Source organism: Mustela nivalis (assembly GCF_964662115.1).
Source record: "Mustela nivalis genome assembly, chromosome: 5".
NCBI lineage: Eukaryota > Metazoa > Chordata > Mammalia > Carnivora > Mustelidae > Mustela > Mustela nivalis.
In genome coordinates, this window is record NC_139024.1 from 69,314,011 (window position 1) to 69,341,831 (window position 27,821).

At 39.9% G+C, this 27,821-nt stretch overlaps 1 protein-coding gene across 19 annotated transcripts in view; it reads left to right on the top strand.

Annotated features, from left to right (window-relative positions):
* EPB41L2 (erythrocyte membrane protein band 4.1 like 2) overlaps positions 1-27,821 on the top strand; it is a 207,729-nt gene that overhangs the window by 166,507 nt on the left and 13,401 nt on the right. For 2 of the 19 annotated variants that reach the window (XM_082729641.1, XM_082729652.1), the window contains exons 12-22: positions 452-624; positions 5,301-5,363; positions 7,291-7,437; positions 8,767-8,868; positions 12,595-12,759; positions 14,721-14,774; positions 15,008-15,577; positions 17,461-17,583; positions 19,375-19,473; positions 20,987-21,067; positions 25,286-25,395. In XM_082729641.1, coding sequence (XP_082585767.1) covers positions 452-624; positions 5,301-5,363; positions 7,291-7,437; positions 8,767-8,868; positions 12,595-12,759; positions 14,721-14,774; positions 15,008-15,577; positions 17,461-17,583; positions 19,375-19,473; positions 20,987-21,067; positions 25,286-25,390 — 1,682 coding nt within the window. In that variant the 3' untranslated portion in view covers positions 25,391-25,395. The remainder of the gene's footprint in view (positions 1-451; positions 625-5,300; positions 5,364-7,290; positions 7,438-8,766; positions 8,869-12,594; positions 12,760-14,720; positions 14,775-15,007; positions 15,578-17,460; positions 17,584-19,374; positions 19,474-20,986; positions 21,068-25,285; positions 25,396-27,821) is intronic. The other 17 variants (XM_082729657.1, XM_082729658.1, XM_082729642.1 and 14 more) reach the window with 14 other exon arrangements.

The window sequence follows — 27,821 nt, forward strand, 5'->3', positions numbered from 1 at the left end:
TACTCAAATTAAAGGTTGCTTTATGGAAAAATCTTAAAAACTTACTTAAGCAAGTCATTTTAATCCTTAGATAATTATTTGTTGCGGTAAATAGATTCAGAAATAAGTTCAGGCAAGATCAAAGAGACCCTAGAGAATTCAAATATTGCTCACTTTAGGATTCTGACATTATGTGCCATGTCTGTTTCAGCTGGTCTTAGAGCTCCTCCTACTGGCCAACGGTCAGACTCTGCATCCTTCAAAAATCGGATTTGAGAGCCTGGTGTAGTTGAATGGGTTAAAATTTGGACTATAATTAGAATTTGGAAAAGTTTAAAAATGGGTTTGATATGTTGGTATCTTCAGAGCTCAAGCAACGTTCCTGCTAAATGTCTGCATGCTGCCTGTTTCTCAGTGTAAGCTTGACCATTGAAATGCCCTGAAGTAATCCCAAGTGACCCTTCTTTCCTAGCTCCAGTTGGTGTTATGGATCAAAGTCTTATGAAGGATTTTCCTGGACCTGCTGGGGAGGTTTCAGCATACGGCCCCAGAGTTGTCAGCACTGCTGTGGTTCAAGATGGGGATGGCAGGAGGGACCTCAGAAGCCCGACTAAAGTCCCACATGTGCAATTCATTGAAGGAAAGGTATGGTAAATTAGCAGAAAAATGTAATCTTAAGTGTACTTTGACTGGAGGCTGTTACATTTGTTGTTTCAGAACTCAGGTATTATTTAGAATTAGTGTATGTTCTCTGTGATAGAAGTTGTCAGTATGTAGGCTTCTACTGGTTTGAACAGGGTCTCAAACATTTTTCTATTTGTTGTTCAAAGCAAAATATTGTAATGTAAGTTATATTAATGCAAGCAAGTAATTTAGTAGCCTAAAATTTTTAACTGTCTGCGAAATCATCCTTTTTAGCTAAATCCCTCTACTATAGGAGCTGTGGTGACTTGAAATTTATATTTGTTTGTTACAAGTAATTTTAAGTATAGTCTCAAGTATTTTAATTACGTTGACTTGAGGGTTTTTTTTTTTAAATGAACAAAGATGGTTTTTATGAAAAGTGTTATTTTTCATTAATTTCTAAGTGAAGAAGAAATTCTTAAGCCAAAGGTGATTATTTTGTGAACAGTGAATGAGAAGATGGTGTGTTGCTTATTTCCTTATTTGGCGCATACACTGTAGTGAATGGAGAAGTAACTGATGCTGTGTTTTCAAATTTGTCACTATTATTTTATGATACCTTTTTACCTTGGGCAAGTACTTGGAGGTAGATTTGAAGAGGCTTGGAGTTCATCGGATCACTCTTCTATATCTGCACAAAGCAACTTTTTTTGTAGATAACATTGGAAGTGAACGCAAGAAGGAAATGAAATCCTGCAATAGATTTATAATGTCTTCTAAATTTTAACTTTGAAAAATGTAAACACCTGCAACATGAATTTATAAAGAAACCACTAGATGAAGGAGCAGCCAGTGGCTCAAGAATTCCTGTCCTGACAACCTGTCGGCATGGAGGAGGGCTCAGGGACCACAGGGGGGCCTTACAGGAACCCCAGGGACTCAGCCATCAGGTCCTCCAAATGCCTTTGTTAAAGAATTTGTGACTATCATGCTGAAATTAATTATTTGGTTGAAAATAATTTAGTTAAAAATAACCAACAAGATCTCTTTAACTAGTGAAAAGTTAGTCTTTTATAATTATGCTATTAAGGCCCCCAGTGGTTGTTACATCTGAAACAGGAGCTCAGCCTTTCAGAGTCTCCCTACCCTTTTGCCTAGTTACTTTGATACATGCAGTTATTTTTAAAAGTTACTTTAAATTCCAAAGGAAATTCTGCTTATCTTCAGCAAATGACTGGATGTAATGCTTTGAATACTTGTCAGCAGCCAGGTTTATGAGTAAGAATGTCGTTTGAGTTTCATTGGGTCTATTTGCAATCCGTAAGAAAATACTAAATCCAGTTTTTCTCTTTAAAAAAGATCATGTAATTCATGTTCTAACTGCACTGTGTTAATAACAATCCCTACTTGCAAGTACAAGTTTTCACTAACTGCCCATTTCTTCTCTTTCTCTCTTGCCTTTGTTTCTCCTTTGAATGTTATCTGTTGTGCGATTTCTCATTGAATCATGGGTTTGCTCCCGAGGGTAGCCTGTTCCCATGTGCCCACCATCACCTCTCATTCGCTGTGTTTCCTCTCTTTCCCCAAACCTTTTACCGGTCCCTGAGATGGACTTGCTTTCAGACATTTCGGAGGAGGACCCCTTTGGGGAGGCTGACCAGATCACACTAGACAGCTTAGAGCTCCCTTCCAGCGGTGAGCTGTCCGAGCTGGGGGACTGCGAAGTCCCTGCCCTTGATTCTGTCTCGGGTCCCATTGCAGCCCCTCCTCAGCCTGACTGTCCTCCCACCCATGAGAAGCCTCTAAAAGAGGCTGACCGCAAGGGTTCTGAATTTGGGTACTTTTCCTTCCATTTCTGCAAATGCTTCCCACCTAGCTTCCCCTCCCTTCTCGATGACGATGGGTATCTTGCTTTCCCCAGCCTCCCCAAAGTCTGGGTCTCCTTCCTCCCCGACGATGTCCAGCACTACCTTCCTATTACCTCCCCTTCCTTTCTTCCTTCCCTCATCCTCATCTTCGGACTCCTTCTCTCTGCTTCTCAGTCAGTGCCTTTTTCTCTCACCTTTTCCCTTCCTCTGGCTCTATCCCTCTGCTATCTGGAGGCTAAAGCCACTTCCTTCAGTGTTTCTCATGACTGTGACTTGAATGACAAAACAGAGGAGGAGGAAGCAATTGCTGGGACTCCCACCTAAGCTTTAATTTGTGGGGTCAACAAAACCCCAGCTTCCTAATATAGAGTGTAAACATGTGCATAAATTTCACTGCTGATTACCCTCAAAATAGTATGGTCTGCACATTTTCACATACATGGTGTTTTAGTGCATGAGAAATACATGTAAATAAGTACTTCCCCTTCATTGATTTCCATGGACCAGGTCCACACATTCGAAGTTGAGAACCAAGTTAGGGATTATTTTGTAAATATCTAGACTGTACTAGGTCTTCAGAACAAAACAAAACAATAACAGGAAACCTCTGTTGCCCTTAACAATCCATATGGGCTCTGTCTGTTTTCCAGACAAATAGCAAGTCTGTCAATGCTGTTCCTGTAGGACGGACACTTGTTTCAATATAGAACTTAGATTCTGTGGACATAACCGTGATTGATGTGTATTAGTAGAACTCCTTAGTGCCGTTATTTCTCGTTAGGAAGCCAAGCTCGTTCTTGCATTTATGAGGATGCATCTGTAACCTTTACTCCTGACATTTATGGGTCTAATCTTAGAAATTCCTTGTCTCTCTGTTACTGTTAGCATTGTGGAACCAGATGAATTTCAGGTAGTTCTTTTTTTATTTTTTATTTTTTTGCTTTTTTGTTTTTTGTTTTTAACTCTAAATCATGTAGTTTTATGAAAGAGTCACTGTCAGGTATTTGTAAGGAAGATATTACTCTTTAAGAAATACATATGAAAAATGAAACACAGCTTTTTGAAAATTTAGACTATTTGCCCTACGGTTGGGCCGCATAGTGTCCCTTTATTTAAGATTATGTGTCAGGTTTGAGGATTTTTGCCCCTAGATAGGGCTACCTCTGCACTACAGGTTGGTGCTAATGTGTGCAGGATGTTTTTGTTTTGCTAGTGTGGTCTGGTGACTTCGTGTCTCATAGCCTGTGGGTACTAGCCATACATAGAGAAAAATCACTATTTAGAACAAACCTAAAGAAAAATGTAAAGACAATGCCATGATTAAGCATATTGGGTGAAACCACTATTCCCAAATGTTACCTGAAGAATGCCAAAGATTGGCATTTTAGAGAATTAAGTATTGACCAATGAATTGGAACATGATCTTAATAGGTTGTTGGATAACTCTTACTTTTCCTTCTGATAAGAAGATACTCTGAGCTCCTGAGTCACCTCAGAAATACTTGATTTAAAGGGAGAGAAAAAAAAAAGAAAGCATTTTGAACTCTCACATTTAACACTCTCATTCCAGTAAAGAAGAAAAAATGTGCATGATCCTGCTATAAATTAACACGTGAAGTTTACCCTATTGTCTTTTGGTCTCAGAATCATTATTTTTCCTTTTTGTTATTCCTCTTCTTGAGTCATAGTTATCAGGATTTATGCTTTTTAAAAAATAAATATATTGAAGTATAATTGCCATACAGTGTTACATTAGTTTCAGGTATAACATAATGATTCGGCAATTCTATAGTCTGTCACCATATGATGTTATTAGAATATTATTGACACTATTCCCTATGCTGTGCTTTTCATGTCCATGACTTAGTTTTAAATTTGCAGGTTTTTTTTTTTTTTTCTTTTGGGTCATTAGATACTAAGAATTATCCAACCATGAAAAATTATTCTTATTTAAAGAATTTTGTGAAGAAAAAGTTGCTATAAAATATGAGTACTTTTAAATATGATTTTAGCATGCAAGTAGCAAAATAAACCAATTTTCCTCCCAAAGAAAGAAATCTATGTTAAAAAACTGAATTAGAGGGTGAATATGTGTCCCTGAGGTAAAATTTGGTTTTCACTTTCCATCATTCTACTTTGCCCTCATCCCTAGTTGATTTAGACTTTTCACATTAGGACAGATGGAATTATGCCATTTTTACACTCTCCTATTTTCATTTATGAGTAAAAACATTAAAAAAACACCACATAATCTAGGGACTGAGAAAGAGTGAAGCATCCATTCTCCATTTCACCTTTGCAAAGGATTCCTTCCACCATTTGTTCGACACTGTAGGTGAAGAAAGACCAAAGTGGCTTTATGTTCTGCATCTTCTGAGGGCCAAACAGTAATTACAGGTTGGTAATCCTAGTTCACCATTTCAGTTCAAATACAACATCTCTGCATCCCTGGGTAGAGTTTCTACTGCTACTTTTCTTCTTTCTGGCCATTTGCTCTACGACTTTCAGGTGAAGAGGAAAGAAGAGGAGACACAGCTGGAGGAGGTGGAGATTTACCCCCCCTAAAATTAGATACCTGGTGGCTGCTGCCTGCCATACTTGTGTTTGCACACACGCGCGTCCGGTGCGGGGGTGGGGTAGGGTGGGGGGTGCACTTCCGGGGTTGATATGTGAGTTTTGCTTGTGGTGGCTTTTAGGTTCTTAAGAGTTTTATTCCTCTTATATTTTAATGTCTTGGACTGTCTGACTTGGGGTTGTTTCTGGTGCTTGCTGATTGATACACTTATGTTTATTTGCCTTTTCCCCCCTGTGTGTGATTTAATTTCACAGAAAAATTCCCTGAGAGTAGAAGGGGATAATATTTATGTCAGACATAGCAATTTAATGTTGGAGGTTTGTATAATTTAAGAAAACAACTCTGTCCTGATGGCTGCCAGGCTGCTGTGGACGGGCGGTCACGCACAGGCTGGCTGGCACCTTCCTTCAAGCACACTGCATGAACTGCATGGGGGACAGTTCAACTTGGAGTGCATGTTAGCTGTCCCACTTTGTTCTTTTAAAGTGGCTTAGGTAGGACTATATCTACTAGAAGTTCTCTAAATGACAACTGGGGGGAAAAAAACAAAAAACAAAAAACGTTCTGTTCAGTCAAATGAGTAAAATTTTAATCTAATACTCTCGAAGTCCTGCAGGTAGATCTCTTCTCTCCTAATGGGTCATCTCCGTGGTGCAGAATCTAAAGTAACATCCCATCCTTAATATATATTCACCAGAACAGGTATTTGTTGGTTTGGCATTAAATAGCTCTAGATCCATGTTCACAATTTTGGGGGAAGAGTTGGTGAAATCCATGCAATTAGGAGTGTGGTCCACTTAAAGTAATTACCTTTGAGAAAATGTTGGTTCGTGGGATTGTTTGGATTAAAAAGAAAGTGAGAAAGGAAAACCAAACCCAACCAACCAATCAGGTGTGTAAAAATATTATTTCCTGTGTTACAACAAGAACGTTTTTTTCCGGTTTGTTTTTGTTTTCCCCCTTCTTCTTTGAGGTAGTAAAATGGTGAGATATTCAGTGGAGAACCGCAATTCTCAGTAATCTGACTAATCTGGTTGCTTTTGGCAGCTTTGGTAACCATGGGAAATGTATTTTGCGTAACTTACTAAAATGCTCTACAGTGTAATATGTAACCTTGCTTTGAACAGATGCAAGAAATGTGCCTGATCTCAAGCCACAGTCATTTTTCCATGCCATGCAAAGAGTTTTAGATTGTCATGAATTTTTGCAAATGGCTCTAGAAGCTCCTAGAGGAGCTACTATGCTTGTGCATGAATATGGAAGATCTAATTTTATCGGATGCATGACCTGTTCCTCTGGGAGTGGGATGAAAGTTATAAACCAACCACAGGTGGCCCCGTGATTTTGAAATGTAAGAAAAGATTTAAAATTCATTTAAAACTGTTTCCTGAACATTAATTACCTTTTAGACCCACAAATACTATTCATCAGGGCCATTCTAAAAATTCCCACCAATACCATTTGTCAGGGCCTATTCCAGTGAAAATTGACCTGGTAGTTTTACTTGTATCTTTGTCTTGAATGAGGACCATTTAGTATGTGGGGTGACTGGGCCTCACAGCTGGGCTTGGCAAGTACATGAAACCAGTGTACAAGGTTCCCTCTTTCATAGAGAGGCCGAACAGAAGGAGCCTCTGGAAGCCAGTATTTTTATTCCTTAAGGATTAAAAGCCATTGCTGAAAATTCCTGGAGAAAGTCAACCCTTGGTTTTCTCCCTCTCTCTTTCTCTTTCTCTCTCATGATCTTGGCCTGGCTTTTCTATCAGGCCAAATGTGCTTCTGAGTACCTTTCTCTAGTTATACTTCATTTACTGTGTTCACAGAATGCAGCTGTAGTAATAGCCTTAATGAGAAAGGTAAATTTGCAGGAACGAAGTTATAGGCTGTATTTCAAATCAGTTACTAGAAAGAAGGTGATTAGCCATTTCTAGTACTAGTGATTCCACGGCTTCCTTCTAATAATATAAGTAATTATCTTTTTTAAAAAATTCTAAACAGAAGAAACCAGAACCTTTTAAAATGGGAATCATTAAAAAAATATGCATTGGCTCTATTTTCAAATTTTGATGAACTACTTAGGTGATAATATGGCTTTTGAGACTTGGCATTTTTCTTGCTTTACTATTTTTTTTTTTTAATCATAAGTTTGCTTTGTCTTATTTTTTGGTTTTTTATTTTTGTCCTGCTGGGATTTTTTTTTTTCTTTTTTGGATTTCTGCCCTTTATTACGTTACATATTGCTAGGACCTCGATAAGGCCCAGGAGGACATACTGAGACATCAGGCTAGCATTAGTGAACTCAAGCGCAATTTTATGGAATCCACACCTGAGCCGCGCCCTAATGAATGGGAAAAACGACGTATCACACCTCTGTCCCTACAGACACAAGGGGTATGTCAATAGCTGTTTGTTGGCTGTATGTCTCACTCCAGCTCTTTGGTAAAACTCAGGTCGCAAATATGTGATGTTCATTCTCAGAGTGTTAGACAATGTTCCCTACTTTTTAATGTAATTGCTAACAATTTTTTAAATACTAAATATTAACAATGTAATACTTAACGACATAGTTCTTAGTAAATTGTGTGGGTTTCCAGATATTATCAAAAATTGCAGAAAATTTTCACTCTTTTACTCAAGTAAATGAGCAGCGATGAAATGCTTTATAGGGTGGCTTAGAAACTGGTGTCATGTTGTATTTTATAAGGTTTGAAGTTATGGACTACTGAAATAATAGAGTTTACTTGACAATTAATTAATAATTTAAGGGATATAGGAATATAGATATTTAGAATGGTTTAAGGTAATTGCTGTGAGGATAAAGAGTTAAACTTAGCTTTGAAAACTAATGAGCCCAGTTGAAAATTTGCAGGATGTTATGCAGTTTAATACTGAAACTTTGTAGTAATGAAATGTAGGCTACTACTGTTTTAAAACAATTTGCAACCGTAACATCTCTCCAAACTCATTCTTCTTCTTTCCATGGCTTATTTCTTCCCACCACCAATGTAAGTGTTTCCTTTTGAAGATATTCTCAATCTATTTCTCCATTTATTCTCATCTGCATGTCTTTTCTGATGCTCTGAAATCTGTTAGCAAGAACTTTCACCGGCTCATTTATCATACTTGAGGAGACAACAGTCATATCTTATTAAATATGCTGTTTTAAAAAGCGTATGAAGGTGTCACCCGACCATTTCCTCTTTCCCCTTTTCCTTCTAGCCCTCTCATCCCCCAAAGCACATCATCTCTCTCTCCTGGCTTGAATGTTACCAAATGTATGCGCACTTGAGTTAATCTCATGCTATTATGCACTTTTTCTGAAAAAGGCATAGTTGTTGGTTGCTTTAAATTTGTAAGATTGTGACAGTGAAAGGGAAATAGCTCTTCAAGAACAGAAGCAAAAAAAATCTCTGAACCGAGAAAACAACGGATGGCAACATTAAGATCAAAAACACCATGGTCTTATGAAGTTGTATACAGCTTACATTCTTATTTTCAGATTTTCTGAAGATACTAATGCACCCGTGTCCATGGTCAGCTCTAGGGGGCTGTGTTTTCTAGAGAAACCATGTCTCATGACGTGTTAAGATCTTGTTCTCCCTTTATGTCCTGCTTTATCTGGTTTGTTTTGCTGACCCACACAGTTGTTTTATGTTTGTGTTGCTATAGATGTAATGTACTTGTCTTATTGTTGATTATGTCTATTGTTTGAAACAATAGAGAAAAGGAGACCATCTTTTCAAGGATATTTTATCCGTGAAGGAGAAGCATCAGATGGCAGCCACACGGACAGTTGAAGAAAAAGTCCAGGAGGCAGACAAGGTGTTCACCTTGCATCCTTGGATCTCCTCTGCTTTTCTCTCTTTACCTTTTATTTCTGTCCACAGCCATAAGATACTCCTTTTTTTCTTCTGTAGTCACCCAAAATTTTGTTGAAATAATTTTTTGAGCATTTAAAAAATTAAATTTCCTTCTGTAGAAATGTAGGATCATTAGTGAGAAACACCATATTGCAGGAGGACTGGGTTTGAAAATCCACAATTTGAAATGCAGACCTATCAACTGATGTAGGTGATAAGTGACCCTGAGTTTTGACGTATGTGGCTGACAGTCGGGAAACCATGATCTCACGTGAAAATGCACCATTAGTACAACGCTCGTGTGCTGACTGTGGTGGTATGAAAAATCCCAAATGCTTTCTGGTGTGGGTAACTATTTTTCTAATTACATTTGGAAACCTTACAGATTTTCATTTTAAAGATTTTTAGCAGGAGAAAGGATTTTGGTGTGTGTCACAACAGCCCCTCAGATCTCTGTACTCCCTGCATATATGAAATAATCTGATATTACCAGGGAAGTTAGCTTTCATTGCTCTTCCATCCCTATTCTTCTGCTTCTGCTGATTTTGCTCAGCCAGCTGACTGGCCTGTCATTGGCTGGGTGGAGAGTGCTTAGAGCGCAGTGCGGGAGATAGCAGACTTGGTCATTAGTAAATAGAAAATGTGGAGTACTAAGGAATAAGCGTCAGGAAGATGAAATACAGTGTCCTGTTAGAGGGGGATGGGGAAGGTGGCTTTCCCATTGTGCTCAGGAAACAGATGGCATTGACTTTGAGACCTTAATATGAAGAGGAAGAGAGAGACATGTGAAGATTCTTCCATGTATAAAGAAGAGGAAATGCAACAGCCCCAAGACAAGAACTAGTTCAAGGAACTGAAAGTCCAAGTGACAAGGGCGTTGGAAAAGTCAGAGAGGTCAGAGGTCCACTCTGGATCTTCCAAACCAGACTAACAGCTTGGAATTCTCTCGTGGCAGTGAAGGGAAGCCATTGGAGAGTTTTAAGCTGGGTAATGACCTAGTCCCACTTTGGACAGCAATCCCTCTGGTGCTGGACGAGGAAGGGGTCCTACAGGGATGCGAATGAGAGCAGGAATCAGTGATAAGGAAAAGGTGTATCCCTGCCAGGAAGTCTGGTGGTGTTAATCAGTAGACAGGCGCATTCATCAGAATATACAGTGGCGGGGGGGGGGGGGGGGGGTGATGCAGGATAGCTGGAAGACGAAGCCTTGCCCTGAAGGAATTGGAGGTGTAGCTGAGATGGGGTATTTCCAGAGCACTGCAAACGAGAAAGATAATGTCATAAAGCTAAAGCAAGTGGCATATTTATATACTTTAAAGGTTAGCCTGAAATCCAAAGTCTGTCAGACTGTGTGTAAAATGACTTTAATATCATAAGTTTTGAAATATTACATAGTTTCGAAAATTTATCCTCCAGAAGTATGTCATATGGCAGCATTTGGTCAATATCTTTGTACTTTTTGAAAAAGAGACCTTGGAATTTTGGGGAAGATGTTGAAATTCTCATTTTCAGGCTGTCATGGTTTAGAATCATCCAATAGAAACCATATACAATAGAAATCATCCATTCACTCATTGTCAGAGAAGTTACATCAAGATCCTGTTATGTGAAATTTAAATCTGAGATTGACCTCGTGTTACACTCCTAAATGGTCTATCTATACTTGAAATGGCTGCTTTTTTCTCATTATTTTCCTCTCCAGTATCTTCATGAAAATATATTCTTAACTTGGCATGTACGTGGATTGCTGTAACTGCAGTCACACATCCTTTCACCCATTCACCCAACATTTATGGGACACTTACGTCGTAACCCCTGCCTCCCTTCCAATAACATTTCATTACTATTAGTTGAAAGTGTGTGAGCAGTGAAGTCTACTGGAGTGTTTGGCTTTTAACAGAATATCTTTAAAATTTATCTTTGCCACATCTTCATTTTGCTACTGATTTTGTAGGGTTTCTTGATTTTCTTTAAATTGTAATCCTTAATTAACGTAAATGCATGAGAGGTTCATTTGACAAAAGTTTCCAAATTTCTAGAATATGGGTTTTATAGATTAAAACTAAAACATTCTTTCTTTTCTTTTTTTTCTTCCCCTTATTCCTTTTCTTTCTTTCTTCCTTCCTTTTTTTTTTTTTTTTTTTAAAGTAATCTCTGCACCAATTGTGGGGCTCAAACTCACAACCCCGAAATCAAGAGTTCCCGTGGTTCTCCAACTTAATGAACCAGGCTCCCAGGACAATAGTAGCTTTTGTTTAAATACACTGAACTTTGTGAATGGCTTCAGTGTGAATATGATTTTGAGAGAAATTTGGAAACCAAATCACTTAATGTAATACATTTATATTTAGTAAATAATTATTTTATAGCCTCTTCTGTAAGAATTATGACACACTTGTATTCTCATGAGTCTAGTAGAGATCATAGAACTGTGGTTGTAAGGTACTTTTGAAGATGTTTTATTGAATAATTAAATATGTGGCACTTGAACTCCCCAGTCCTCTCTTACCGGGTAGGACACTCTTTCCACCCACCCAACCGAAAGGGATGGTGTAATTATGGAGATCATAATTAAGCTGAATTAACCCAGATTTCTTTTTTCTCTTCTGAATATTGCAAGTGCTTCTGCACCTCCCCCATCTCATCTCATTGTCTCTACTCCTCACCACCCTCAGTGCCCATTTCAACAGGCATCTCAGAAAATGCCATTCATTTATTCATTCATCCTTGAGCCCTCCGAACACTAGAGTTTTTTAGGAAGTATTCTTACACAATTTTGACATTTGCTTTATGGCAGTGCTTTCCTGTTGGCATTACAGGTACCTGGGACAGTCCCTGGCTTTCCTGTCATGCCCTCAGGCAGGTTAGAGACTGTAATTTCAGGGCCAGAAATGGCAACATGAACTTTGCCGTCACGGTTTTTCAGGGACAAATGATTTTCACATTGTTCACTTGAGTTCTTCATCTCTGAGTTTTGTCTTCCAACTGAGAATTTTTTCTTTAACTGTTTCTTACTGAACAAAGAAAAGCGCTGTTTCTTCATTCCATGGCGCATTTAGCCAGTCTGAGGCAATGTCTGTGGATTGCTGTCAGAGCACTTGTTGTACAGACCGTTCAAGTGGTGTGGAAAAGGGAGGAGGCTGGAGGAACTGGAGTAGATAGGGAGGCCTGTATACAAAATATGGACTATTAAGTGGACTTCAGAAAGGTGACAGCATTGGCAGGGCCCAGGGAGCCTCGGCAAGGGCATTGAAGGCAAGAGGGTGGGGGTCCCTTGAGCTCTGACACAGGAATTGGCATGAGTAGGGGCCCCTGACGAGACCAACCTGTGCAGAAAGAGGCTGAAGCTGAGTAGCTCCTTCAGGAATATATGAAATAGTGTTCAATGTGTGGGAGAATCGGTTGTGCTCAGTTTGTAAATAAAACTTCAGTGATAAACTAAGGCATTTTCTTTAGCTGGCTCCCGGAGGAGGTTAGAGCGAGCTATCAGATTCTCAGGAAGAGTGGAAAACGGGTTTAGGCGAAACACCGCAGATGCCTGATAGAATCTTTCAAACTCCTTACCTTTCTCTCAGTTTACACTGTTCTGTGATTCTTTCTTGTGTAACCTTTCCTTTCTTTCAATAGGTCACTGCTGTCTGTTCTGACTCATTGTTAATTCTTTGCTCTTCCTTTTCTGACTTCTCTAGAGCCTAGAAGAGGAGATAACGTCCATTTTGTTTAGTGGAAAGGGCTTTTCTGATAGCTTGAGAGCCACCTTCACCTCAGCCACCACTTGGACAGCAGAGGGCACTGTTGTGAACTGTAATGCACCCGAAAAGCTTTCTTCCTCGCCCTTCTCACAGTTGCCTGAGGTGCATTTTATTTTGTTTCCCATTTTCAAAAGCCACATATGATTTTTTTAAAAAATATTTAGGAATCCCTCTTTACAGTGCTTTCATTAGTTAAAATTAACTCTTCCTGGTAGAAACATTCAAGAAACAATGACTGAATTTGGACATGAGGGACAACTAGAGATTGGATGTTTCTCCTGCTGCTTTTGGTCCCCTTCCTACCTACAAAATCTGCCTAAATTCAGAGAATCATCTAAAGCAGTAAGGCCCAGAATCTTGAGTTGTTGTGGGAAAGGAAGGGAAACAAATAATGTTTGGCAGAAAAGTTTTTAAAACCTAAACTTCTTTCGGGCATCTCTTGATGGCTGCTTATTTTTAAAATTCTGCTTATGTGTAAAAATACGAAGTGCCTGCCATGCCCAATGAAATAATTATTTTCATTTCTTGGAATGACTCTTAGGGATTCCCTGAACTTGGGCAGAGCCCATCTGGCCATTTGGGGTAACGTGATAATAATTTACTGACCTGGAATAATAATGATGAGATATCTGCTTTAGAAATGTTCTGACCACTAGATATCTTTATTTATAAAAAAGTTTATAGTTAAAAGTTACTCACCAAAATAGTCTCAAGAGTTTTTCAGTGTAAAATCGGAAAGCTCTGGGTTTCCAGTAAAACTGGAAGGCTCTCTCTCATACCCATGTACATGGCACTAATTTGAGCCATGAGAACATGGCAACGACAGCACAGATCAGAGAGCGTGAGTACATGTTGACGGGTGCTGTCAGAATTGTGCCCTTTGAGGGCCTTTTGCTCACGGTTGCCCACGGCACTGGGTCCAATAAATGGGACGCTGCTGTCTGATCCAGGACCCAGCTCCAGTCTGGGCAGTCTCGGCAGCTCTGTCTCAGGCTTCATTTCTGCCCACAGGGTTCAGAAGAGCATTGCCCCACTCCATTCGGCATGGAGATACCTTCCTGAAGAAGTAGGGCTACTTGCACTAGGAATTATTTTCTGGGGAGATCACAGGCTCTAATGTCACACGAATGTTAAAAAGTTGGTCAGGCTTATAGTCTATGGTGTATAGTCCCCCCCCTCCTTTCAAAATAAGTTTAAAGAAAATGATAAACTTTAAAAACTCCTTTGCAAGAGAGTTTCTACACTGGTTATCAGTAGCAAAGCATAATTTATATTACTAATGTATTTGGTCAACAGGAATTTATCAAACATTTAGGTATGGTACTACTTAGAGTAAATTTACTCCCAAGAAGTAGATGTCTACGGGGAGGAGGGAGGCAGAAATAAACATCTCGAATTATAAACTTGATTTCAGTTTCCAAAGATGCTGGTTGGAGGAGCTAAACTGTAGAAGAAGGCACTTGGAGCCATTATTTACATCCACCCTAATGTTAAAATATCCCTTTGCCAATCTATAATATAGCCTGGGATGTTAATAACCATTTCTGAAACAACATTTTTGTGTTAATAGCTATCCGAAACCAAGTATAATTTTGCCATTTACAGCTGTTTTTTAAATGAGCCGACAGAAAATAAAGGTGCTGTCTCATTAATGCTATATTCACTTAGAAATCAGGGCTTTGGGCCAGATTTTATAGTCTGATTAAAATCAAAACCGTTCATTGAATAGGTTCTAAAATTTTGCAATTTCAACTTTAATTAGTAAACTTTGGTATAATTCAGTTTTTTCCTACCCTTTCAACTAAGTAAGGAGAGCAGCTAGGTATAATCACAATAAAAGCATTGTATTTCTTTGGGAGGACGTTGGCTATTCTGTGTTTTTGTTTCCTTTCGTAAGCTCTCTGCATTTTTGTCGGGATTGTCCTCCATGTGACCTTGAACAAAGATTTTTGTAGATGTCGATTCTTGTTGTTCTGTCTTTGCAGTGTCAGATGTTTGTTCTGGTGGGTGTTGAGGTGTAAAACTTTATTGATTTGTGTCCTCGGTTGCTTTTTGTTCCGCAGAAACGTGCTCCCGAGTCAGAAGGGCCTTGCAGTGGAGCCTGTGATGCTGTTGAGGTTCTCCCCTTTTCCATGTTCACACCATCACCTGATGTTTCTGATCCCCTCACATTCTCCCCGCTTCCCTTTCAGTCAGCCATCACAGTCATCTTTGTTTTTCTTCATGACATGAACCACCTTCATTGGTTAACTTTGGTTTCCGTTGTTTTTTATTTTTGTTCTTGTTTTTTTTTTTTTTTTTAATTTATTCATCTATTTTTGTTCTCCCTCATCCATTTTTTTTTGTGCAGAGTTCACATGAGACTCTGAATGTAGTGGAGGAGAAGAAGCAGGCAGAGGTTGGGAAAGACGAAAGAGTAATCACGGAAGAAATGAACGGTAAAGAGCTATCACCTGGGAGTGGTCCTGGGGAGATGCGTAAGGTGGAGCCCCTGACCCAGAAAGACTCCACCTCCCTGTCTTCTGAGAGCAGCAGCAGCAGTGAGAGCGAGGACGAAGATGTGGGCGAGTACCGGCCCCACCACCGTGTGACCGAGGGCACCATAAGGGAAGAACAGGAGGAGGAGGAGGAGGAAGAAGAGGTGGAGGAAGAAGCCGGCCGAGCAGCCAAGGTAGTAGAGAGGGAGGAAGCGGTACCAGAAGCCAGCCCAGTCAGACAAGCAGGTGCCAGTGTAAGCACAGTAGAAACAGTGACCCAGGAAAATGTAGTTGCCCCAAAGATATCTGCAGAGAAGAGTGTAAATGAAGGCGCCCTTAAGCAAGACATGCGTGAAGAAACAGAGGACGAGCAACATAAAGTTAACGGAGAGGTGTCTCATGTTGACATTGATGTTTTGCCACAAATTATTTGTTGTTCAGAGGTAAATGGGAGACTCGAGCGGGAGCTAAACTCTAGAGCTATTTCTCAGGTGGAGAACACCTGCCTTCCTTCTCCTGTCCTCCCGATCCTCCTCCAGCTTTTTCTACGAGATTCTGGTCTTTCTCTCTCCTCGGAGGAAGGGGAAAAAGCACTGCTCTGTAGATTTTCTGCCAGCCCTGTTCACAGTTTCTGGCTTCTTTCCTGCACCTGGATCCGCCTGACAGAGTAAACTGGCCTTCAGCAGCCACACCATTTTTTCCCTTCTCGTTTCACACTTCAATTTTTCTTTGCATGTTTTGGATGTTTTCAACCGTTGTTTTTAGTTGCATTGCTTCCTTGTGCTAAATGCCTTTTTCGTTGGTTTAATGAGAAAATTGTATCTGTATTGTTGGCAAATGGTCAGTGTGAGTGTGCGTGTGTGGCTTCTCTTTTCATGATTGGGTTTGACTTTTTGGCCGATTCTTTCTCCAGCTTTAGATGTTCAGAAATGGCAGCTGGTTCTAGTTACCGTGGTGCTCGGAGTCCAGCATCCGGCTGTGATGAGAACCTATTTCTCGAATACCACTGTGATTGCTGTTTTTAGATTACAGAGAGCGTATGGATTGGTTAAGGGCATTTTCTTTGCTTGTGAGCAGCCAGAGGCTAGCCTGTTTGATAGGAGGATACTTTTCTCATTCCATCCTCCAACAGTTCTAGATGATTTGCAAGTTGATCATCTGTTTCCTGGATTATCTATATTGGATGGGAGTCTTTAACTTTTTCTCCCTAAGAAAGAGAACTCTCCACACTCCTGGTAAATTAAGTCTCGGCCATGACGTGTGGGTATCTCTGAACTGGGAGTCAGAGTTATGCTGTGAGAAGGTTTATCTCAATGAGACTTTCCTGATTCTAAAAGTAAATGCCCACAATATAAGCATTATCCTAATAGTTACTCTCTTTGATGGGCTGGAAAATCTTGAAGTGACTTTCGCTTGAAATAATTAAATGAATTTTTACTATATTTTAAACTTCCCGTTTCACTTCAGAGAAGATATTTCAAGAGTCTTTGAATGCTCTGAACTATTATTTTCTGCTTTTAACATACAGTTTTTCCTCTTTAAATAATTACATTTGGGAATTTTCTCTCAAAGTTCTGTAGTATTTTGGTAGTAGTATGGTCTAGTGTTATATTAAACCTATACACTCAACAGACTACAGTGCCAACAGGCTGTGACCCTGCTCTCTAATGTTTGCATTGTTCAAAGCCTTAACGCAGTGTTGGTGAATTAACTCTGGATGTAATATTTTAACTTATGGAACACAGAAGAAGCCCTGCAAGTTTTAGACAAGTATAACTGAAAAAAATCATACTTGAAGATATTCTTAAAGTACAATCTCTTTGTCGGTAGGGTAGAAGAGTCTTTTTGGGGGAAAGCTTGGTCTTCCTAGCTGATGTACCAATTGAAGACAATGAGCCTTCACACAAACCGCGTGGCAAACCAAACTGCGGCAAAAATTGAGACCAGTCACTTTACATAGTTCATTCCATTTTGTTTTCTTTTCCATTTTGTTATAACTTGCCCCAAAGCTAAAGCTTTTATGTCACTGTGCACCCCACATTGACATATAATTGGGAGCATGGTAATTTGAAGTATACCATAATTTAGGGGACCATTATGTTAGCTTTGTCTTCATACACACACACATACACATGCACGCACGCACACACACACACACACATGATATTTGAAGGAGAGTGTTTTTCTTTTGTGTCTTTTATTTATCTTTACTCTTGTGCATGAGTGTGTGTTTGGATATATTTTTTATAATTATTTTTGAAGGCTCCATTAAGCACTTTTACTTCATGATCTCTAGAATTTATTTTTCCCTTCCTTTCCACCTCAGCCACCAGTGGTAAAAACAGAGATGGTAACAATTTCTGATGCCTCACAAAGAACAGAAATCTCCACCAAGGAAGTCCCTATTGTCCAAACTGAGACCAAAACCATCACATATGAGTCTCCACAGGTACAAAAACTCTAGATTTGGACTACTTGAGTTCTTTTTTTACTTTGTGTCTGTTTTTATTTGTCTTCGAGTTTACGTGTTTCTGACCTTGATGCAGCTTCCCGTATCTTGGTGTCCTCATTGCACTTGAACCTGCTCTATTGCTTCTTAGAGTACAACAGAGAGCTGCCGTCAAGTTGGTATAAGTAACAGGGTTACTTATACAGAATCCCTACACAGGATCATTTAGGACAGACAGTAGCAATCTCGTCCATGTTATAAGTCGTTCCGGGTATGTTGATACACACTTGGGAATTAGATCATCTTACGAAGTTTATTGGATCTGATGTAATTTGCAGATTAATAAGATTTAGGCTCCCCCCACCCCCAAATCCGTGCAGATAGATCCAGTCAGCTCACTCCTACTTGCCAAGTGTATACACATACACACACACACACACACACACACACACACACCTGTGCTTCTCCTTCATGTGGGATTATTTTCTGAAGACATGTTGTCGATCTTATGTAAATATAATATTGTGTGTTATGATAATTATCAGATTTGTGTATTTGATTTTAGACATTGATTCTGTAAAGATTTGAAATAAGTATTAAGATATCTAATCTTAAGGGTAATAAAAAGGGGAAAGCGTTCATTATTTCAAAATAAAACTGTTTAGAAATTTATACAACTATTTTCTCGACTGAGAAGTTTAGTATTCTATAGTAGAATTGTACTGTGGTGGAGGGTGGCAGATTATTGACCTCTCTCAAAATCTTTTTTAAGAGGTTTAATGTGGGTATGTTTAAATACTTGTCAAAATTATTTTAGACACGTTATCCACGTATGTGCCGAGATCCACCTAAACAGCTTTCTGATGAATGGGTGTGGTGGCAGAGCATGTGCTCATATGTCTATAGTACAGTAAGTGCCCCAGTAAAATACAGGTGCAGGACTCAAATTTAGAGAAATTTCCCCATAACTTAGTCTACAAGGCTCCGGGCTTTCTGGTTATTTCCTTGTGTTAATGGCAGGAAATGGGAGACAAGTATGTTTGGTGATCTTCACATCTACTCTTAGGCTATTAATCTGTGTCATATTTCCCCTGGTCAACTCTAGAACTTTCTACCCTTTTTAGTATCAAAGCAAATAAGTCAAACCTATTTAGATATATGCATGGGGTTTATAGATGATACATGTAGAGACAGGTCACATGCGTGCATGCGTATTAAAATCCATGTACCCATATATGCTCATGACAAACTACTACAGGAACAATGTTATTAAAAAAAAAAAAAACTACTAGAGATAAGCAAATTACCAAAGCACACAGGTTTAGTCTATCCTAGTCAGATTCTATGGCTTTGTAAATGCGAAAACGTTTATCTGTTTTTACCACCTGTGCTTAAAAAACAATGAACTCAGCCTTTCTGTTCGCTGTGGAAACTTCTCCGTCTGGTTCTCTAGTTTCTTTTTCTAGCTTCTACAAAAGGCCTTTGGTCAAATTGTCTCGTGACCCTGTAGCTCTCAGTCCCGTCTTCTACTTGATTTTTCCTTTTTTTTTTCCCCTCCCTCCTGGGGGTTTGCTTTCCCACATGCATTGAGTTTTTGCCTTTACTCTGTTTAAAGGCCAGCCAGCCTCCTGCTCAGTAAATCACCGCTACAAACGTGCGAAGGATAGGCAGATAACTTCTTCTACTGACCTCGAAGATTTCACAAGATGCATATTCGATGGGGAGGGGTTGTCTCTGACAACATAATGGAAATTAAGCATTACTTTGTATTTTTTCTCCAACTATCCAAAGATTGATGGCGGGGCCGGTGGTGACTCGGGGACATTACTGACGGCACAAACCATCACATCTGAGTCCGTGTCGACAACGACAACAACACATATCACCAAGGTAAAGCAATCCAGGGTGGGACTTTGCAGACAGGATCCTTTCTGAATCATTTCTTTGTTCCTAAACAAGCTTCAAAGTAATAGACTGTGCCAGTGGAATAGAAGTGGCCAGACTTAAAGTATCCAAGAAATTGGACTCCATTGACAAATGTATTATTATAAAGTACAAGGGTATAAAAATATGTCATGAATAACTGTATGTCAGCCAGCTACAGGAGAGAGAGAGAGAGTATCATAGAAGTAGAAGCATAAGTTTGGTAAGTACAAATGAACCCTCCCAACTGAAGCAAGTGAATGAAGACCATCATTCAAAATTTTCAAGCAGTTGTTCAAAATATATAATTTTCCCTTAGTTGATTTAAGATGCTCATATATTGGATAGGGGGCATTTTTCAGATCATTCTCTCATTCTCCAAAGTTTTAACACCAGATGACCTGTGATTCTTAAAGTATGGTCTCCAGACTAGCAGTATCCGTCTTCCCTGGGACTTGTTAGAAGTGAGTCTGTGGTCCCACCCCAGATCTCCTGATACCCTGGGAGTGGTTGTGGTGATTCTGACACCTGCTGCCGTCTTCAGATTTACTTCTATCTCTCCCATTCTGTGGGTGCCTGATGGTTTTAAATGTATCCTTTATACCCTTCTCACCCTGTATTTCAGCCAGAAACTTTGTGAGTTAAAAAAAAAATGCCACATAAATGCAAAATGGTATCGTGCTCATTTTAAAGGCTATCCAGTTAGGCTTGCAGTAAACCTGGTTTCTTGCAGTAAAGTGCTATCAACTGGGACTTTGTGTAATTTATCAGAGCTGTGCTTTCTCAGGACTGTGTGGTATTTGCTTGTAGTTCAGCGTCACAGCCATATGATCCCTTCGGCCTCTGTTATGTCCCAGGGCTGCTCACACGGTCTTTGTTGGCAGCAGAGTAACATACAGAAGCTATCACTGAACAAAAATCTTTATCACCCTCATGTATCTTCTGTATCTTAAACCAGATCCAAGTCTTCTTTTATCTTACTGCACTAAACCAAATGAACAAAATTACCAGGGGATTTTTATGAGAATCAAGCACTCAAAACTATGACATCAAGCAATTCCCACACTTAAACCAGGGACCTAAGTTGTTAGAATTTCTTGTAACTCTACATAAACCAAAGAATTATTTCTTCTTTCCTCTTTTAACAAATTAGTCAATTGGGAGTAAAGAAACTCCGGGAAATTGTAATGGAATGTCTCAAAGGAACCATTTGGATTAAGTGGCATCTGTCTCGCCTTAATTTCCCTTGAATCTCGATGAATTAGTTGCTTTCAGTTGAGGAAGACTTATGGATGCTACAACTTTAACAATAGGAATCTCTGCTGAGCTTAAACAGTTTCGGAATGTCCATCTTCTCCACTCAGTGCTCATTGCCTTACTCAGAAGGTCTAGATGTGCTCCCTTTTCTTTGCTCTCATTAGGTATATACATACTTCAATGATTGCTATCTCTGTCCTTTCATTTTCTTTATAACCTTCAGACTGTGAAAGGTGGAATATCTGAAACAAGAATTGAGAAACGCATCGTGATCACGGGAGATGCAGACATCGATCATGACCAGGTAAAGACCTGAATTTCTGCTTCTGAAAGTGACCATGTCTCTAAGTGGAGTGTGTGTTGTCATGTCATATCCCAGGGTCAGATCCCTTCTCCCAGAGCCTCCTGAAAGAATCCACCTCCTAAGCATGGTATAAAGACACTTTCTGACCTTGACAGCCTTTCAGCCTTACTAACACCAAACCAGCATAAAATGTGGATTGCTGTTCATTTCCCACTGACTCCAGGTGCACTTTTGAATCCAAATAATTGAGAGGATTCCATTAGTTATTCACGTGGGCCTCACTTAAAGGCAAGTCATGGATTAAAAAAAAAAAAAATGAATAGCGGTTTAATGACGTTGACTTCCAGTTTGACTTATGCCTACTTTTAGGAACTTATATATATTTTTTGTAACATTAGAAAAATTGGGCTCTTTACCCTTCAGTGTTTTCCCCTAATTATCACTATTATTGAGGACTGAGAGAAAGAAATCTGAGGTATCTTACAAAGTAGAGAATTTCCATGGATTCAGAAATACATTTAAAAGAATTGTGCTTCCATTCTAATGTTATTACAAAGTAGAGAATTTCCATGGATTCAGAAATACATTTAAAAGAACTGTGCTTCCATTCTAATGTTAATGAGCAGAACACGTGACTTTAACAACCGGGTGAGGAGTGGGACTGGTGCTGACTTTGAGGGTAGCTTTCATTTAATTTCTTTTTTTTTTTTTTAAGATTTTTTTATTTGAGAGGGAGGGAGTGTGTGCTCACAAGTTGGGGGGGAGGCAGAGGGAGACGGAGAAGCAGGCTAACCACCGAGCAAGGGGCTCAGATGCAGGGCTCCCTCCCAGGACCTTGGGTCAGGACCTGAGCCCCAGGCAGACTCTCAATCGCCTGAGCCACCCAGGCACCCTGAGGGTAGCTTTCCTTTTAGGCTGCAGTCCCAAGTGATGTGAATTTTTTGTTTTGTCATTTTTTGAGTGATTTGAACTCTACTTTAAAGGAAACCAAGCTATTTTCTTTTATAACAACTTGAAGGAAAGGAAATGTTCAATTGACCATCTCAGCTGGGAAGTCAGAACAGATGAGAGTTGCCCAGCTTTAAACACAACGCTGAACTCAGGAAAGAGAATTTTAGAGAACAGAACTACTCATTTAAAAAAAAAACAACCCAGAAAAAAAACAAAAAAACTCAAGTCTATGTGACCAGAGAGAAATAGATTTTATTCTCTGCCTGTAAGGAAAACTACATTCTATAAACCCCTGTACATGATTTTCCTTCCATCTTTCCTGATGTATTCTTTTTATTTCTTGAGAGCTATTGGAGGTTAAAGTGTTGCCCTGACTCTGAATTTGGACTTTATAGTAGAGATTCCTAGTAGTTGACTAGGACCTGTGTCTGTTTGCCATGGGAAAATGAATGACCTTGTGGAAACCAAGTCTCCTGTTCCCCAGATAGAGGATTTCTTCTCTGCTGAGACAGTTTTGAGCTCCTCTGATCTAAGTCGGACAAACTGTTCTTTTTCCCTTTGGGACTCTAGGTCGGCCAGTGTTTATTGAATTCGTATGGTGTGAGCGGTGGGAGCCCACGTTCTTTGGCATGATGGAAAGTGAAAATCAAGGTCTTCTCCCAGCCTTTGTTTCTTTCACCTTGTCTTTCCATTGAACCTGTGCACTCTCTGGCTTTCTGATGCCATGTTTTCCTTTCAAGGATTACTCTTGGGTGTTATGTGCATTCTTGTCTTTTGGCCTTACTGCCTCTGAATAGCAAATAAAGAAAACACAGTTCGAAATGTAGGTACCAAAATAACACATACTCCTGACTCTTAGATTAAGGACAAACCCGCAGCTCTACCTGTGACTGCAGGGACACGACCTTGTTTGTGTGATGTGGTGCTTTAGCACATTTTCAGACCGAGGGCAGATACCCACATGACAGAAAAGGTATTTGACTTTTCATAACTTTTTCATGTTTAATTATAAGATGCATCAACTGTTTTGAGTCCGTTTACTTGTGGCTTCTGGTATTCTTGTCCCGGGAGCTCATGAACTCCCTGTCTCCTTACAGCCTGTAATGAGACCGTGGAAGTATTTAAAATTAGAGGGAAATCACTTCCCTGCCAAAAACAGAAGCCGATCACGTAGTGACTTGAATATCATTGACCCCCTTTTCAGCTCCTTGCTGTATATTAGAAGAATTTTAATATTGGAAAGAAACCCTTCCTCTGAGCAAGATAGGAAAAAGGGAATCATGCTATTTGAGACACTGGCTTTGCAGGAGTTCACCCTGTGTGTATCCTGACGCTCTGCTCCGCACCAGGGATCTAGGACACTGCGCTAACTCCCCAGAGTGTCTGACTCTTTCCAGTAAAATAACTTCTCAGTTTGGCAGGAGCATGTGAGAATTTTCTCAGTCTTTACTGTTGCCATCATAAATTAACATTTCACAGTATTTAATTTCATATACTGATATTACAGAATGATCAGAATTAATGTACATGGATTTCAAATGTGTTTGAGGACAATTAAACTGTTTTTGGTTTTCCCTACTTTTCTGCTAATTAGAGCCTGTTTCACACATGTTCTCTTCCCTTGGGCATCATTTGTATTTCCCCTTTGACATTTGTACTGGTTTAATGTAGGCAGATCCTTGTAATGAACGTGAGTTAAAAAGTATGTGACAAGCTGTCTGTAGCTACATTCGGCTCCTATCAGAGCTGTCGCTTTCCCAAACTGGATTCCAGAAACTGATGTGGAGTAGTCCATTTTGTTGGTTCCAATCGCTCACGTCCCTCTGAACACACACATCCAGAGTGACTTGGCTGTACTCTGTCTCCCGTCCCCACCACAGATACCTGCTGACACCTCCCAACCTCCTCCCCTGCCCCAGCCCACTCCCACCCTCCAGCCTGCCTGCTCCCGCCACCCAACAGACAGTTGTGCTGCTCTCCTGGGAGAGTCCCCTGTTTGAGCTCACTCTTGTCCTGACACCAGTGGGTCACCAGAGTTCATTCCCTAGTGGAAATTTAAGTACCCTCAAGTATCTTCCAAGCTTCTGTGTAAAAATTTTTTGGGTATAAAACCAACTTCTTTTTCTATAGCTGTACCTTTGCGTGTGTGTGGACTCAGGCTCCAGGTTTTGTTCCATAACCTTTCAGCTGGCAGGAAGCATACCGCAAGTAAGAAATGTGGTCGTCCCCTTAGGCAGATGATTCCAGAGAAATAGGAAAAATTACACTGCTGCTCTCAAAGGTGTAGTTTCTATATGAGATCTGGTGCTGTCTTTCCTCGAAGACTTTCTTTTTGTTTTAGACGTCGTTCCTAGATTTTGAGTGATGTTCTGTGGTGTTTCGCTTTCTCCCCAAGACATCTTGAAATATCTTTTGCCTCAGAAAAAATAGGATTTTTCCACTTTGTCACATCACTCATACATAGTTTACTTTTTTTTTTTTTTTAAAGATTTATTTATTTATTTATTTATTTGACAGAGAGAAATCACAAGTAGTCAGAGAGGCAGGCAGAGAGAGAGAGAGAGGAGGAAGCAGGCTCCCTGCTGAGCAAAGAGCCCGATGTGGGACTCGATCCCAGGACCCTGAGATCATGACCTGAGCCGAAGGCAGCGGCTTAACCCACTGAGCCACCCAGGCGCCCCCATAGTTTACTTTCTGATAAAATACAAAGAAACTTTCCTTCCTGACTGACTGGTCCGGGAAGAGCCCATGAGGTGTGTGGTTGGGGGGAGAGTGGGGGGCATCCTGCTCCCTCCCCACAGCCTAGCAGCAAGATGGCCTTGAGCATGACTTGTTGACCTCTGCACCTTTGGTGGTTTTTAACTGTAAAACAGAGCCCTACACTTGCTAAAGAGCGGTCTCTCTTCCTTCACTTTGCTGACTGTGTGTCCCCATTGCTGCTGCTCTTTTTATTGTTCTAGGCCCTAGAATTTCCTCCAAGTCTCATGCAAGTACAAGGCTGGGCTTCAGAGTCTGCACGTTTCCCTTACATGCATCCTTATTTGAAAGCCTGGAAAATGGAAACTGGGGGAAATGAGAAGCTTCTCTAAAATGAATATGAGCCCATTTCATGTCCCTGCTTCCTCAAAGCAATAAAACCATGTTTGCCGGAGATGGAGTCCCGGTTGATTGGCATCCGTGTGTTCCACCATCCCACGAAGCAGCCTCCCCCCCCACCGACCCCCCTTCCATCTCCCTGCTCACGGCGCTCTCTTCTGACCCTGGCAGGCGCTGGCCCAGGCCATCCGGGAAGCCCGAGAGCAGCACCCGGACATGTCAGTCACGAGAGTGGTGGTGCACAAGGAAACGGAGCTGGAGGAAGGGGAAGAGTAAGGAAGGTAAGAGAGGCTGTATCGCCCGGGACCTCTGTCCTGGCCGTTCATGCACCTCGCTTTGCCCAGTGACAAGAAACGTACTTCTCCATCACGCTGTCTGTCTCCTGTGGTCCATATGAGTCTTCAGACTTCATTAGCCCAAGTTCCTCTGCTTACGTTCCCTGCATAAAATTATAAACTCTGTTGACCGATGGGAATGTGATGTTATTAACCACCATGTTTTGAAAACTGCTAGTAATTGACATTTCTGTGTTGTTTTACTACCTACCAAGTACATCAGTGTAAGTTTTCTTCATTAACGTTCACAGTGACCCTTTGAGGAGGGTGCTACTGCCTTCATTTAAATGAGGCATTTTTGCTATAGGGGGCACAAAAGGGAGTAGAGTTAATTCCCTTAAATATACACAAAGAATTGTATATCAGAGAATGAACCATAAAGGAAAAGATGGCTTTGGCTATAAAAATTTAAAACTTAAAAGATAAAATGACAAAGTTCAAGATACCTGGCAGAGAAGGAGTCAATATCACGACTCTATCACTAACTCTACTGTCTCATCAAAAAATTCAAGCACTCAAGTAGAAAAATGGGCAAAGGATTAATCCAGTAACCCAGAGAGAAGCTAAGTGAACAATAAGTAAAAAATGTTCAGCCTCATTATGGTTTAAATCAATACAAATTAAAAATTCAGTGTGTAAGTTTTCACTTATAAGCCTGGCAAAGTTTACATTTTTAGCTTGTGTTGGGGAGGTTGTAAGAGAGAAAATGATACTCTTCTGCTTTATAAACTAGTAATACTTCCTGGAGGACAGTTTAGCAAAGCCCACATTAAGCATGCCTACCATTTAAACCCGTGTTATCAGAAATGTGTAGACAGGCTTACAAGAGTATTTCTTACAAGAGTATTTCTCACATCTTTGTTAGTATGCATAAAAATCTAAATGGTCCACAGTAAGGATTGCTTATGCCTTAATGCTGCTTCTGTGTGATGACTAAAACATAGCCATTAAAAGTTATGCTAAAGAGTTACTAGTGAAATGAGAAATGTTCAGAATTATGTATGTATTTAAAAAGTAAGTTTTATTGCATAGCATGTATACCAAGATTATCTTTTTGTTTTAAAAATGATCTGTACACTGACTGGTTGATAGCCCACAGGGCAGGCCACAGACGACTGCACATCTTCCAGCTTGGGGTTAGGCCAAGTGCTTTTCCGTCACAGGAGGTCATGGCTCCCACCATTGCAACAGCTGAACTGATTGATAAGAAATGACACCTGACTTTCTTGTTCTTACTGATCTTCATAGATTGTGCATACTAGTCCTTTGTTAATTTTTATGTGTTGTGAATATCTCCAGGTTTGTGGTTTGTCCTTTATTTTCAGTATAGGTCAGTATAGTTGTTCGTATATCGAGGTATCAAGTGTAGTTATTAATGGAAGCTTATATAGTTCAATTATCATGCTTTTCTTTATGGCTTATGCTCTTTCCATACCCCAGGGTGTTAGGGATACTGTTGATCCCGGTATTTGAATGTTGCCTTTCACAGATCAATTCTTAATCCATAAGAAATTGGTTTTTCCTGTGTGGTGAAAAACAGCACTGTTTTTTACTTTTGTTTCCTTGAAAAGTAGCCAGTGCGTGGGGGGGTTTCTGAGCACTTTACTTTCCATTAGTCCGTGTGTCTGTCCCTGCTTTAATGCCAGACTGTCTAAATTACTATACCTTTAAAATGAGTCTTGGTATCTTGGTATCCCCAGCTGTGTTTTTTTTCTTCAGGAGTGTCTTGTCAATTCTGGGCTAAAGCTTTCCGTTGCATTTAAACTTCAGAGTCAGGTTGTTGGGTTCTAAGATGACCCTGTGGTATCTTCATTAGAGCTGCATGTGGTTTGTAGCTCACTATGGTGAGAATTACATCTTTATGATGTAAAGTATTTTTCCCCACAAGCATAAAAGATCCCTCTTCATTTATATATGGCATTTTTAAATGTCTCCCAATAAAGTTGTATAATTTTTTAACCCAAAAGAGGTCTTATAAATCTTTTCTAGCTGTTGCTAGTATAGGAAGATACCAGTGACTTTTTAATATTCGTCTTGTATCTAGCAACCTTACTCTTTATATGTTAGATGCTGTTTTCAACACAGGGTGTACAAAAGGCCTACAAGCAGAAATCTTTAAAATTTGAGCACAAGCAAAATATCCATTTAACTGAATAAATGTGCTCTGTTATGTGCAAGGCTGAGCACTCTTAGCTAGCCGTCAGAAGATCAAGTGCTCTAATCTTGCTGGATCTCAAACTATGTGACATTGGGCAAGTCAGCAGGGCTGGTCCAATCCACCTTTACTAATTCACAGGACTTACTATAAGAATATAATAAGAGTATATATAAGAATATTAAAAGAATATAAAATAATATTTTAAGAATATAAG